This window comes from Anabrus simplex, chromosome 1 (genome assembly GCF_040414725.1).
Source record: "Anabrus simplex isolate iqAnaSimp1 chromosome 1, ASM4041472v1, whole genome shotgun sequence".
Taxonomy (NCBI): Eukaryota; Metazoa; Arthropoda; class Insecta; order Orthoptera; family Tettigoniidae; genus Anabrus; species Anabrus simplex.
The window spans coordinates 1,108,355,760-1,108,372,236 of NC_090265.1; the positions used below are offsets into that span (position 1 = coordinate 1,108,355,760).

The following is a 16,477-nucleotide window of genomic DNA, read 5'->3' on the forward strand; positions in this document are numbered from 1 at the left end:
GCCTACATATGGCCTCAATTATTTTATTCTCAAGGCAGCATTCTACATCGCCTTAATTATACATATTCAGCAGGGGAACTCATATGTTTAACACCTCTACACTCTAAAAATTACGAACTTACATATCAGGTTCCGTCTTCTCATTCCTCGTATCCCGAGAACATGCATCTTTAAATAGAAGATCCTAACCTTCAACAGGAAAAAAAAAAATTCATGGCTAATTGCAATCTACATAATTCACTTACACCCCCACAGTTGACCATTGTCGTGGAGTTTGCAGTCTTAAATCTAGACAGGAGGAGTTTCTACCAGTAGGTGACGTGCAATCAAAAATGAATAATCGGAAACTTTTATGATGAATCATAGCATTTAATTGTAACTTCAAGACGATTGAATCATACTACGAAATTTTACCCCTTTACATTACGTCACGTCACCTATAAATTATGCTAGGGTCTTATAACTATCATGCAATATTTTCCCATAATGAATGAAATTAGTGGTTCAACGCCACGAAGAAAATCTCACAGAAAAATCGGACCAAAAAAAAGAACTATAATCCCTCTGAAACGCCGTCATGGTCAAATAATATTCAACGTATTTACATGCAAGCTACTTTTTAATGGGAATGTGACCTAACTGTCGTGCAAATAAGTTTAAAAAATGTATTTAGCGCGCAGATATCTGCAATTACCTTTCCTCAGGGAGTATAGCCAGGGATTTAAGGTGCCATCAGGACGTCTTCACTTGCGATGGCCCCCTGAGTCGTCCTATGTCGGTTCACCTGCATGTTCGTTGAATCCTCGTCTGGCGTCAGAAGCTCCGGAATATCTGCTGCGTTGGAGTGACTGTACAGAGGACTGCTCACAGGCCCTCTTCAAACCCAAAGCTCTCGGAGGTCAATTATGCAAATGAGGAAGAACTAATTTGTCATAAATTCACTAATTGTGCCATGCATTATAACTCTGTTATAACTAAGGATACTTATAAACTTAACACGTTCCCTGTGGTTCGGGTCACCATGTGCCCCGAAACATATTACTCTTATCCGTCGGTGCGAACTTCCCAAAATTGCGAAGTAAGTAACTACGTCCTAGTTACGAATTTCCGTTAACTAATGGCAACATAGTGTTCCAATTGAAGTAAAGGATCGAGGCATACTACTAGTTTTGATCGGCCCACCGGTGACCCGAAGGAAGTTTTTTCATCTTCTATTCATATCGCTTCGGGTCACCCTGTGTCTCGATTGTTGTCCGACCTATATTTTTACACGGGAATCGCTTAGCGCGGTTACGGCGATGAAGACTAGAGTGTTGCTGCCCTCAGATGGTAGATTGTTGTTTGAGTACCACCCTTCTGATATCTGCTTTCTACATTGCTCTTAGGTAAGCGAATAGAGGTTATTGGAGTAGTTATTGACATATTTATTATCTTCCGTAGATAATATTTACAAGCAAATTCACGTCCTTTTTTAGACATGGAGCCTTCACATTCTGACACACCGGTGGCACGGAAAAGAAAGAGGGTTAGGACAGCACTGGATCCTGGACGAATTGTTCATTATTATGAACAAAGTGATGACAGTGACAGTAATTTCTCTCCTGTATCTGATGATGACCCTACTTACAACCTCCAAGATAGTGACTCGTCTTCTGACACAGACAGTGACTCTGAAGCATGTGGATCAGCTATTTATGGGGACTAAACGCTAAGTGATAACTCTCCAAGTCAGATTGTTGGTAATGGCGATGTAAGTGATGTCGATGTGCCAAGGTGGGGTCCAGTAGGGGGACATGACTTTGGCATACCCATTTTCTGTGATGACACAGAAGTGAACATTGTGAGTAATTTTGATAGCCCTTCTGATATTTATAACATGTTGGTAACACAGCAAATTATGCAGACTATGGTAACTGAAACAGACTTGCTGCACAAAAGTTAGAAAAATATCCACCAAAGAAAGGGAGGCGGTTATCCAAATGGATTGATACCACTGAGGAAGAAATGGCCAAGTTTTGGGGGATATTACTTGTTACGGGGTTAAATTATGTCCCTGAACTGGCACTTTATTGGTCGAAGAACTCTTTATATGAGAATGAGGTAATAAAAGCCACTATGACTCGTGATCGCTTCTTAGATTTCCTCTCCTGTTGGCATTTGTGTGATAATGAAGCCCCTAGGGAGAGAAATGAGTGTATAAAGTGAAACCTCTAGTAGACCAGCTTCAGGAAAATATTCAGAATGCCTTAACCCCTGGGAAAAATGTTGTAATAGACTAGTCTATGATGTTGTGGAGGGGAAGATTGCTTTTCAGGCAATATATTCCAAACAAAACACATAAGTATGGAATTAAACTATACAAAGTGTGCACGGAAGATGGGTACACATTTGCAGTAAGAGTTTATCAAGGGAAAGATGATGAGCTGCAAGGGACAGGTCACGCTGAAGCGATCGTCATGAACATGAGTGAGCCATTGTTGGGAAAAGGTCGCATCTTGTTCGCCGACAATTTTTATACAAGTGTTCAATTGGCACAGAATCTATTGGACAAGCAAACACTTCTCTGTGGAACAATTCGACCTAATAAGAGTGGTCTCCCCAAAGATGTGGTTAATAAGCGTCTTCAAAGGGGGGAAATATGTGGAGCAGAGAATGAAAAGGGGGTCAAGATAATTAACTGGATGGACAAGAGGAGAGTTTTGATGATATCCACTGTACCAAATCATGGTGATATTCTGAAAGACACCGGAAAAAGGAACAGGAAAAGAGATCCAATTTTGAAGCCAAAATCTGTGTTGCACTACAACAGGATAAAAAAGGGGTGTTGATCTTGGTGATCAAATGTTGTCATATTATACCTTATTGAGAAAGGGTGTAAAATGGTGGAGGAAAGTTGCCATTGAACTTCTCCTGGGTACTGCAGTTGTAAATGCCTGGATCCTACAATTCAAGCGCAGTTCTGGAAAAAAAAAATTTGTGTCATTTTAAGGAATCTCTTGCCTTCTCTCTGTCGGTACAGCACTGTTACATCTTGTACACCTCCAACAAGGAACAGGGCGTACACACTGGTTAAACTGGAAGGACCAGCCAGAAAAATGTGGCGACATTGCACAGTGTGCTACAAGAAGATATTTGCACAGCATGGTAAGAAAACTGCCGACAAAACAAAGAAGGTGTGACATTCTGTGCAGAGTGTCCAGGAGCACCAAAAATGTGTATCGAGTACTTCAATGAAACTCACGTGAAAAAGTGCCAGTGAACGTGTAAAACGCAACGGTGACAGTGTTTGTGTTATATCTCGTCTGGAAATTAGTACGTAATTTTACTTGATGACTTTTCTGAAAAGTATTGGCAAATGATGTTATATTTTTGTTCCGTTTTTACTGTAAATAGCTGGGATTGTTGTCGTGTCTAGTAAATATTGTTCTGAATTTATATCCTTTCTCTTTTGTGACATTACTTTTTTACTAAGCATAATATGAAAATAATTAACATAGGCTACTCATATTCCCATAAAAACAGATCAATGAACGAGAATCTAACAATTATTTTCGGGGTCATTTCTGTTTCACACAATTGTTGAATTGGAACACTGTCGCACAGGTATATACGCTGGAATGTCTCCTCAACAATAACGCACACAAGTGCATATGCATTGTTTAGGATTTCATAGTAGAGAGTAAACAAAGTCAAAATTGTCAGGTCACCGGTGGTACGATACGACGTAACATTAAGTCATCGAAATTCACTGCCGCAGCTCTATATTGGTATTTGTCCTGTAGCCCAATATCAATACTTTCATTTGCATACTTCAGTTCTCCGCAAGTAATTTAATCTCGGAGCATCACACACTAGCCGGTCACCATCACTGGATATGAATGTTAGGTATTAATTTTTTTTTACTGGTCATTAGTCGACCCACTCCATTTCACTAATCATTGATACGATATACAGCTCACTGCGTTTGAGAGAATACGGAGAGTGCCGCCCGATCTACTAAAATGATAGCTAATAAGCTGCTCACTGTTATTGTAGGTTCAAGCATTACTGTAACACTGCTATTGGACTATACTTGTATTTAATTACTTCCTTCATTTAACCTCATTTATATGATTCGTATAATTTGGCATAATCCACCACACTCACTCAGATCAATTTCATAACTGCACACGTATTAATTCACTTCAATCGACCCCCTCTCTCTCTCTCTCTCTCTCTCTCTCTCTTTTTTTTTTTTTTTTTTACAACCCCGTGCCACTCCACATACGAGTCATGTTGTTGTTTGAGTCATCAGTCCATAGACTGGTTTGATGCAGCTGTCCATGCCACCTTTTCCTGTGCTAACCTTTTCATTTCTACGTAACTATTGCATCCTACATCTGCTCTAATCTGCTTGCCATATTCATGCCTTGGTCTACCCCTACTGTCCTTTCCACCTACGCTTCCTTCAAAAACCAACTGAACAAGTCCTGGGTGTCTTAAGATGTGTCCTATCATTCTATCTCTCCTTCTCGTCAAATTTAGCCAAATCTATCTCCTCTCACCAATTCGATTCAGTATCTCTTCATTCGTGATTCGATCTATCCATCTCACCTTCAGCATTCTTCTGTAACACCACATTTCAAAAGCTTCTATTTTCTTTCTTTCTGAGCTAGTTATCGTCCATGTTTCACTTCCATACAATGCCACGCTCCACACAAGAGTCTTCAAAAACATCTTTCTAATTCCTATATCAATGTTTGAAGTGAGCAAATTTCTTTTCTTAATAAAGCTCTTCCTTGCTTGTGCTATTATTATTATTATTATTATTATTATTATTATTATTATTATTATTATTAGCGTATGGCAAGGAAATTATATACATAATATACAATATATACACAATAACAAAAAAACATTGATTCACTTCAGGCATTAGTGTTATCTCTTATATCTGAATGTCCAACTTATCAATCCACTGTAGTGCTTCCACTGTTGGAGATAGGAAGTCTTCCAAACTACCTGGATAAGCCCGTAGTTGACACTCGCTTACAATGTGGGGAATAGTCTGGCAAGGGGCTCCACAGTCACATTCTGGAGATGGTACAAAGTTCCACTTGTAGAGAGAATCCGTACACCTTCCATGACCTGTCCTGATCCTGTTCAGTCTGGACCAAGTTGCACGTGGCAGTTGGGATCCATTTACAATATTTTCCCCTCTGAAGATGTTATGCAGGAGCACGTCGGGAGAGTTATTCCAGCGGCCTTTCCACTCCTCCAAAGCATTGAAGTTGGTGGACGTCTTCAGAGCAGCATCACAAAGGGGTGGATGTCGTGATTTCAGTCTTTTGAGACTAAGAGCTGGTATGTCATTTAGAACAGGTAGCAGAGGATTCTTGCAGATCTTGTTGTACTCTCGAACAAGAGCTCTGAATCTTCATAAGTCAGGTGGCATTATTCCTGACAACAGTGGGAGCCAGTGAACTATAGTTGATCTGATGGTGCCAGATATAAGACGCATGCTGGTATTCAATTGTGGGTCAATATACTTTGTATACGGACTATTAATCCACACTGGAGCACAGTAGTCAGCAGCAGAGAAAACCAGTGCTAAGGCTGAAGAGCGTAGGATGTTTGCAGTAGATCCCCAAGTTGTACCATCGTTATTTTACTACCCAAGTAACAATATTCATCTACTTCCTTTAAGACTTCATTTCCTAATCTAATATTTCCTACATCACCTGCCTTCGTTTGACTGCACTCTATTACTTATGTTTTGGACTTATTTATTTTCATCTTATACTCCTTACCCAAGACTTCATCCATACCATTCAGCAACTTCTCGAGATCTTCTGCAGTCTCAGATAAAATAACAATATCATCGGCAAATCTCAAGGTTTTGATTTCCTCTCCTTGGACTGTGATTCCCTTTCCAAATTTCTCTTTGATTTCCTTTACTGCCTGTTCTATGTAAACATTGAAAAGGAGAGGGGACAAACTGCAGCCTTGCCTCACTCCTTTCTGGATTGCTGCTTCTTTTTCAAAGCCCTCGATTCTTATCACTGCAGACTGGTTTTTATACAGATTGTAGATAATTCTTCGTTCTCGGTATCTGATCCCTGTCATCTTCAGAATCATAAATAGCTTGGTCCAATCAACATTATCGAATACCTTTTCTAGATCTACAAATGCCATGTACGTGGGCTTGTCCTTCTTGATTCCATCCTCTAAGATCAGACGTAAAGTCAGGATTGCTTCACGTGTTCCTACATTTCTTCTGAAGACAAATTGATCTTCTCCCAACTCAGCTTCAACTTGTTTTTCCATTCTCCTGTAAATAATACGTGTTAAAATTTTGCAGGCATGAGATACTAAACTAATGGTGCGATAGTTTTCACACCTGTCAGCACTGGCTTTCTTGGGAATGGGTATAACAACATTCTGCCGAAAATCGGATGGGACTTCTCCTGGCTCATACATCTTACATACTAAAGGGAATAACCTTGCCATGCTGGTTTCTCCTAAGGCAGTCAGTAATTCAGAGGGAATGTCATCAATTCCAGGTGCCTTGTTCCTATTTAGGTCACTCACAGCTCTGTCAAACTCTGACCTCAAAATTGGGTCTCCCATTTCATCAGCATCAACAACCTCTTCATGTTCCAGAACCAAATTATCTACATCTTTACCTTGATACAACTGTTGGATATGCTCCTACCATCTTTCTGCTTTGTCTTCTTTCCCTAGAAGTGGCTTTTCATCTGAGCTCTTAATATTTATACACCTAGATTTTCTTTCTCCAAAGGTTTCCTTGATTTTCCTGTATGCAGCATCTACCTTTCCCAGGACCATACAGCCTTCGACATCCTTGCACTTCTCCTTCAGCCATTCTTCCTTAGCTACCTTGCACTTTCTATCCACTTGATTCTTTAATCGCCTGTATTCTTTTCTGCTCTCTTCATTTCTAGCATTCTTGTATTTTCGTCGTTCATCAATCAGGTCTAGTACCTCCTGAGTTATCCACTGATTCTTAGTTGATCTTTTCTTCCTTCCTAACATTTCTTCAGCAGCCCTACTGACTTCATTTTTTCATGACTCTCCACTCTTCCTCTATAGTGTTTCCTTTAGCCTTTTCATTTAGTCCTTGTGCAACATGTTCCTTCAAACAATCCCTCACACTCTTTTCTTTCAACTTGTCTAGATCCCATCTTTTTGCATTCTTTCTTTTCTTTAATTTCTTCAACTTCAGATGGCATTTCATGACCAACAAGTTGTGGTCAGAGTCCACGTCTGCTCCTGGGGAAAGTTTTGCAATCCAACACCTGGTTTCTGAATCTCTGCCTAATCATAATGAAGTCTATTTGATACCTTCCAGTGTCTCCGGGTCTCATCCACGTATACAGCTGTCGTTTGTGGTGTTTGAACCAAGTATTGGCAAGGACTAATTTATGATCAGTGCAGAATTCAACCAGCCGACTTCCTCTTTCGTTCCTTTGTCCCAATCCAAATTCTCCTACTGTACTACCTTCTCTTCCTTGGCCTACCACTGCATTCCAATCTCCCATCACAATTAGATTCTCGTCACCTTTTACATATTGTATTAAATCTTCTATCTCATATATTCTTTCGATTTCTTCATCATCTACTGAACTAGTAGGCATCCGAATGGGGGACTAGTTTACCTCCGGAATATTTTACCCGGGAGGAAGCCATCATCAGTTCATCATTCATACAGAGAGAGCTGCATGTCCTCGGGAGGTTGTTACGGCTGTAGTTTCACGTTGCTTTCAGCCGTGTAGCAGTATCAACACAGCTAAGCCATGTTGAGTATTATTACAAGGCCATATCAGTCAATCATCTAGACTGCCACCCTTGCAACTGCCGAACGGCTGCTAACCCCCTTTCGATGAACCATTCGTTAGTCTGGTCTCTCAACAGATACCCATCCGATATGGTTGCACCTGTGGCTCGGCTATCTGCATCATTGGGACACGCAAGCCTCCCCACCGCGGCAAGGTCACATAGTTCGCAGAGGAGGATACGAGTCATAGCAAACTGAATTAAAGACATAACGAATATTTGGTACTCAGCGCACTGTCACTCACTACGTGTTGTCTTTTACCACTACATAACACTGTTCAATAAGAACCTTCACAATGTGACACACTGAATATTGAAACTGAATGTTTACTAAAGAATGGGTCTGCTGATTAGACCGAATGCACTGGATATACTGTGTATACTGCCTTCTTGCCACTAGCCTTTATAGTGAGAAGCCTTATTTTTTGGAGGGGGAGTCAGACCACGCCCCCTTGTCAAACAACGGTCTGTTGGAAGGTACATTTACTGTATAGTTACCAACCATTAACAGTAATTTTTGTTACAAACTTTGACGCCAAGCACTATAGCCTTTCTCCCCTGACTGTTATAATGTAAATAATTTGTAAAAACGTTATAATTTCCTATGAGTGCGTCAATTATTCTTCGGAGCACCACTGCTAGACTCTGGTAAAATTACCCAGTAATTTTACGCATTGGTGCCGACTACTTAGTCTATAAACTTATATTGTCAACTATCACCATTGTACAAGTGTTTCTCGTACCTAATTTTCCCATTGTAATGTATATTAATGTGTGCACGTTAAATACTAGTCAGGTACCTGATTTTTGCCTTGAGGAGGTGATTTGACTGATGCTGCCCTCAAGGAAGGTTGAAACATGTCTCAAGTGGAATTAATAATAAATTCCTAAATGTAAAAATGTATATGTATTGAGTAGGTGACAAAGTAAACCATTTAGCATCCTACATTCAGTATCTTCAATACGGATTAACAATGATTTTTATCACTTGCAATCTCATTTTATACCATTAGGGGCCGATGACCTAGATATTAGGCCCTTTTGAACAACAAGCATCATAACATTTCTGTGCACACGTGTACAAGTACTTTTCAATATTTTAGAAATTGTGTGTGGGTATGGGCTGGTGCGTGGACGCTATGATGTTAGGTTTTTCAGTTTGCCAAAATTAATTTTGAATAAATTAATAAATTACCTGAAAAAGAAAACGTATTGTGCCATTCCAAGTCCAAATCTTGTAGTGTTCAAGAAAAATCCACGGTTAGGGTCGGTGAGCATCTCAGGGTTTGTAGCAAAATATTTTTTTTTATTACGTGAATTCAGATGAGACTTACCCAACGCAACGGTCCTCCTTTGGTTATAGGCTCAGTTATCTGGGATTTATGGGAAATGAGCTCTCGTGCAATGTCTTCTGGACTCCTTCAGTCGCCAACCCCATACTCGATTTACAGATCCATTATGCCAGTTTCTTGCGCATCCAAGGAAAACAGATTCAAAGACAGTATTAATAACATCATTTGGTTAAATGCAAAACCTTCTTATACTATTATCTTGTTTTATATTCTCTAATATAACGTCAATGTGAAAGTTATATACAAATTACCAATATGTCTGATGTGACTTAAGTTCATCTAACTCAATAGTATCTATCTTATATGATTGCGTATTTTAAAATCTGTTCTCTAACGAAACCTTTTCTTTACTTCTATGTCAGGTTCATTTATCTTGCTCTTCTCCTCTCATGCATCCAAGATGAATTCTATAATATATCTTATCTCTTCTCCGTATTACGTAGTAAAATATTCTTGTATATTACACGTGGAAATATGTCTGTGATATGTCTTCGGTTTTCTACCGACAAATTTGTTTTTTGAACTCCAAAATAACGGTGACTATGATTCGAACTGACTTGTATCATTCTGACACTTAAAATACATACTTTTGAATTTTATTCACAGCAAATCTAAACATCTTAACTCCGTGTTTTAGCAATCAGGACAATAGAACGGCACAGTATGTTAACAGTATTATACCTAAAAGAAGAAACAACTTAATTAAAATAGACTGAAATTATGCATTCTTGAAAGCACATCATCAAATTCTCTCAAATCACGCTCAGAAATATTTAGAACTGTACCAAGTTGGCTGTGCGGTAAGGTTTGCACAGCTGTGAGTTTGCATTTGAGAGAGTGGGTTTGAACTTCACTGTCGGCAGCCCTAAAAGTGGTTTTGCATGGTTTCCTGTTTTCACACCAGGCAAATGCTGGGGCTGTACCTTAAGACCATGGCTGCTTCCTTCCAGCTCGTAGGCCTTTCTTATCCCATCATCGCTATAACACCTATCTGTGTCAGTGCAATGTAAAGAAAATTGCATTTAGAAATGTATAAACATTTATGTTTATTTCTGTTTAAATCTGATGATGCTCCTTCAAGAAACATGTCATCCTATTTTAATATTTTTTTTTTTTTTTTTAGGTATACGCCTAATTCTGTTACCATATGTTTTCTTTTTTCAGGTGGTTAGTTTATTTATTCAAAATTAGTTTCAGCAGACTGAAGAGCCTAACAGTTATAAATTAACCTAGTCAAAACTGAAAAGAATAGGCTTCAGATACAAAAAAAAAAAAAAAAAAAAAATCGACATGAACAATTCTATCAGTGTTTTAACACTGCACGAGGTGAATTTTGTACGGATGAAATTTCTAGTATACCTGCCAAATATGGGAGTGTTGTGGACCCTTCGACTTGTGCAGTGGTTGCCAGTGAGAAGCCCATTGGCACTCTGCCATCAAACTAATCACAAACATTTCTCTATAACTGAATTAAAAAGTAATGTTATGGGAAGTAACTACACCATGGTGTAGAGCATTAAATGTCCAGCAAAATATTACCTAAACAGATCTACAACAGAGTACAAAACATGGGTAGACATTTTGCTTCAGTAGTTCCCTCACTGAAACACACTGTCTTCAAGCACAATAGAGATGTAAACTACTGTTCATAATACATAACACAACTTGCAATATTCACTAATGAATACATTACTAATGTAAACTGCCTAAACTTCTTAACAGTGATAATGGAGAGCAATATAAATTCCAATAACTTGACACACATGTAACACGCACTAATAACAAGTCTCATCTGTGCCGGGAAACGGCGATTGTGCTGCCGCTGGTGGAAGGACCACCACTCTCTTCAGTCTGCCTATGGATGAAAGAAGAAAAGCGCACACTTTTCCTTCTATACATTATGCCACTAGCAATTTTTTTTTTTTTTTTTTTTTTTTTTTTTTTTTTTTGACAGCAGTGTTTGAGTTTGGATCAGTACATAGAAGTCCACCATAAGACATATCAAAATGTGTTTTCTCAATCAAAACTGGCTCAACTAAAATAAAACCAGGTTCTTATCATTCAATAAGTCATAAGGCTAAATATATGCTGTACATTTCAATGCTACTAGGAAGACATGACATAAACTTGGCCGAGATTAAAAGGTTGTCCAGATAAACAACATTTACGGTGTACTTTTTCTCAGCGAATACCCACTTGTCAGCTACACTTGTTTTTTCACGATTCAAAGTGCTTGCATACATACTGAAGCTTCTTCTGGTTGAGAAACATTATCTAATATAGCTCATTGTCATTGAAATCATCTGGAAGGAATATTTAAACTTTATTCCAATTCACTTCACAGAGGTTTCTTATGAGCGATTCATTCAAAGACTTTGAATTCTTTGTCATCTTTGTCCACCTCTTCATATACTGATCACAGTTAATGCATACTGCCTCTGTGAAACTTCAAACTTGGGGTTATGTAATGACACTCTGTTCTTTCAATTCACTAAGCAACTCTTTGACAGCTATTGTGTAAAATTAACTCCTTGTACTGGTGGAATTTTTGAAAGGCAGAAGAAGTTCATTCAACACACTGTCGTACAATGTTGGCATGTCAAAGAACTCTGGAGACACGTTTGATGTTTACAAGACAAAATTAATTAAAACTCTGCCATAATCCCATAAGAGAGATCGTTTACCTTGCCATCTGGTGGAGTAGGAGTAAAACGGCACATCAGAATTGGCAAGTAGGTAGTCTAGATGTCAGATCAGAATGCCTGAGTATGTTAGCTGGGGCCATACATTTGTTGTTGTTATTGTTAGTCTCTCAATTTATGAATATTGTTTTCCAACTGAAGAATTTTTATGAACTCTTGATATAATTGCAGTTGACTAATTAAGAACATCATCCACAGAAGAGAAGTAGAATCTTTGAAGTTTAATTTAGCGCGTGGGGGTATTGATTTATTGACTCAAATATATGTATAATGCATTTGATAGCCAGGTGAAAATCTGGTACCGGTATATAAAAGCTTCAAAATCTATTGGAACTGAATGTGTTGCTGACTGAATATTATTCTAAAGGTCATGTGCACAACAGCCAGTTCTAATTAGTTGACCTTGCGTGTCAATTTTCTCTCCCAGTTTACCCAAAAAAAAAAAAAATATCCAACAACATTGTTTCTTCCCTTCCTCTCAGCACCACCAGAGTTCTTATAAGTACTGTATTTCAGCTGACAATACTATGACTTTATCCAACAAATCATATTTCTTCAGTATTTCCATAATATTGGTTTCAGCAGTTTCACATTCAAGATTACCAAATTCAGTTATCTTTCTTGAAATGTAAGTTAGGAACAAAATGTATCAAAGACAGGAACAGTTTCCAGATGTTTATGATTAGAGTAATTATTAATTATAGATATGAACCTAGTTGCTTCTAGTTCCTTCACAATTGTTTCATCACATAAAGGGTCAGCATAAGGAAGTCTTACCACATTTAGTGCAACCTCAAGTAAAGTTGCTTTTGTTAAAGATTTTTCTAACAATATAAGAAGTGCAATGCATCGAACATAAACCGTGGTTATGTTTGACAGTGTGGTACGTAAATATTTTTTCTGCTGCAGATTTCAACTATTCTTTACCTGCTACCATTGGAATGGGAAAAAAAAAGTATTGGATGACAATGTAAAGTTACACCCTTATGCTTCTTTTTGTTGTTACTTTCCCATCATTAAGAGATAAGAATTTCATAGTGTTCCATATTGAAGTGAATACACTATTAAGTTGAAAGATGATGTATGGTGGTTCAACCTTTCAATACTATTAAAATAAGAAATATATGTTTCACATTCCTACTTAATTATAATTGGTACCGGTTTCAACCAGTATTCTTGGTCATCATCAGCTAGTCACAAATAAGTATAAAAGACAATGCACAGGTAAATAAAATGTGAAGTTTAAATAATTCCATCAGTTGCTATTTGTGAAGCACTAAAACACTTTAGGGAGCACTGTGTGTTGAAATTTGAATGTTATGAAGAAGTCTAGAATCAAATACGTATTTTTCAGTTGCAGTTCATGGTATACTGTATAATTTTAGGGATCAGCACTGCGTGTTGATAGTTCCGAAAATCATGAAGAAGTCGTAGATCAAATACCCAAATGTAGTACGGAGCAAGTTCTTGAACAGTAGCAAGACCTGTGCCGATCGGTCCTGTGCTTCCAAAAGTTTGTGGAAATCCAATGAAAAAATTTAAAAAGTTCAAGTATCAAGCCTTTAAATGCTGATATGAGTGAAATAATACAATATAGTTGTATATTATTTGTCAAAAGAAATATATCCAAGTTAAAGAATTTGGTATATTGAAGTCTTGAAGATATTGAAACACATGACATATATTTCAATAACTGAAATTTCAACACACGGTGCTCCCTAATATGTTTTAGTGCTTCACAAACAGCAACTGACAGAATTATTTGAACTTCACCCTTTTTTTCTGTGCCTTGTCTATTATACTTATTTGTGATCGGCTGATGATGACCAAGAGTACCGGTCGAAACCAGTACCAATTATAATTAAGTAGGAATGTAAAACTTACATTTATTATTTTAATAGTATTGGAAGGTTGAACCATCATACATCTTTTTTCAACTTAATAGTGTATTTTGCCATCATGTTATATTCAAAACGTCAAATCACACAATGTGTCTTCCAACTTGAAGTTCATCACTGAATGATCATTTTATTTGTGGCATATTAATGAGAACTTAGTCTGTTATACCCACAAATACAAGTGACAAATATGCACTACGAAGATAATGCACCAAATAGCCAAACTGGAAACAATCTCCCCACACACTTCCTTCTAATGCCAGAACCAAAACAACAAAAGCACGTAAGGAAAAGGCATTTATCACTACTCCTTTGTATGAAGATAAAAATCCATCTATGTTATAATAATCTAGATGTTGGTAACTTTTCAGAGAAAGTTTGTATTGTTCCGATTGCAACACACTACTCTTGTTATGAGCAAATAACAGACTTTTTAAAACAGGGACATTTTTTAATTCCAAGAAAGTGTTTCCAGACACTGGAATAAAGCTCCAAAACCAGGACATCTGGTCAGCCTGAATGAGAGAGTCATTTTGACCGTGGGGGAAGAACAAACTTAAACATCATTGAACTTAATAACGATTAGATGGTAAATTAATATGAGACCTTAGGTCAGAATTCCTGACTCCAAAATTAATACGAAATATTCCCTCCATTTCAGCTGATAAAATCAGCAGGTATAATACGTAACAATCGACCCTAGGACGTACGTTCATAGGGACGGTTTATGTTGTTTTGGGGTCACTATCAATGCCCAGATTACTTCACACATTTTTGGGAACACACTTTATAAACATGTTTTACCTAATCCCATAAATTCCTTAGACTTGACATTTATGTAGCCATTGTACTGTAGTTTCATAGTATTTTCATATCTAGATTCTTTCATTTTGAAGTATTTCATGTACCCTAACTACATTATACTCTGATAAAATAATATTTTATATTTGTGAATTTTATCAACAGACGCAGAGCTTCACAGCTGCATTGGTGGATACTTCAAGTGATGTGGACTTCCATATCAACGATAACTTAGTCCTTGAAGGTCATGCAGAGTTCATCACCACCTCAGACTCGCTTGTTGAAGAGAAGCCAACGGTAAATCTTTTTGAACAGCTCAACAATTTCCATATCTTCTAACAGACCTGTGATACTTGTTTTCCATCTACCATTGAAAGATATCTCATTCCTTTGCACTGTAAAGAATGAATGCATCTTGTTTTTCGATATATAAATAGAGTGAAAATACATTTTTATATTTAGATTGATGCTTTCACGGCCTGTAATTGTAGACATAATAATAAGCTTTTGGGCTTGTGCCATATCGCAAAACAAAGTGAAATTCTTTACGTTTCACAGAGAACTTCCCTCTGTGTCTTCAGAAGAGAATCTTGTCTGAGCAAGACTTCTGTAATAATGAAGGTTTGAATTTAAGAATGCTTTACCGTTGGTCTATAGTAGGTGGTACTCTCGTCTCTCACTACATGACTCATTGGGCGCAGAGTACACCGTCTGAGGAGAGTACAAATTTGGAAAATACCGAAACAAAATAACAATACAGTGGAACCTCGGATTGCAAGTAACTTGGTCTAAGAGTGTTTTGCAAGATGAGCAAATATTTTAAATAAATTGTAACTTGATAAGAGAGTGAGGTTTCGCAATACAAGCGTCACGTGTACGTACGTTTCCACCTCCCCTGTACCTTTGTTTTCCCCTCCCCATGCCACTCTCTTTCCTGGAAAAGTGTGTGTAATCATTTCCCGCGCTGGACTTCAGTTGGCGTGCCTCGCTCGCATAGTCAACACCGTACGAGTGTACATGTTTTGTTTCTGTCATCTGTGATATAACTGTTCTGCAACGATGGGCCCTGTGAACGAAAAGAAGGCTATAAAGTAATTTGGTCGGAAGAAGGAGATGATTACAGTGGATGAATCTGTTCAATGACAATGCAATGTCACATTTTTGTGAAATCCTCAAAAAGCGGCAAAAACAACAGTCATTGGACAGGTTCCTCGTTAAAGTTGCATGAAAAGAAAACACTTCCAATGAGCCAACCGATAGCAGTGATTCGGTTAGTGAAATTCGTGCTACACAGTAACTCTTCTCATGTCATCTGTCGTCTCCCTCACATCAACAAAGTGCAGTTTAATTGTTTTACGTTATATTTTGTTTTAGAAATGTTATGCGAATAAATGTTTTTGTGTTGTGGACGAATCATCCGAGTTTCAATAGTTTCTTATGGGAAAATTTGCTTTGATATACGAGCGATTTGAATTACGAGCATGTTGCCGGAACGAATTATGCTCGCAACCCAAGGTTCCACTGTAGTTGAAAGGACAGGGGAGAGAACTGCTGATGTAAATTCTTAATAGCTGGCAACCATGTTGCTACTAGTATCAAGGAACACCCGTGACATATCCGTCTCAACCAGCCAGACAAGTCAGCAATAGCTGAACACGCCCTATCAGCGGTTCATGATGTCTTGTTCCAAGATGTTGGATTATATGGGAAGCTGTGGAAATATGCAAAAATCCTAACAATTTCAGCAGACACTGGCTATCAATTATGTAATATGTAGTTGCCAGCCATTATGTACGTAGGTAGTTCTCTTCCCTGTCGTTTCACGGTCATTATTTCGTTTACAAGTTTTCCAAATTCGTACTCCTCATTACGAGATGGTTCAGTCTGC

The 16,477-nt window shown here is 38.0% G+C and overlaps 1 protein-coding gene across 2 annotated transcripts in view; it reads left to right on the forward strand.

Annotated features, from left to right (window-relative positions):
• Positions 1–16,477, forward strand: part of LOC136858067 (uncharacterized) — a 579,094-nt gene that overhangs the window by 304,573 nt on the left and 258,044 nt on the right. For both annotated transcript variants that reach the window (XM_067137317.2, XM_067137318.2), the window contains exon 14: positions 14,755–14,886. In XM_067137317.2, the coding sequence (XP_066993418.2) occupies positions 14,755–14,886 (132 nt within the window). The remainder of the gene's footprint in view (positions 1–14,754; positions 14,887–16,477) is intronic.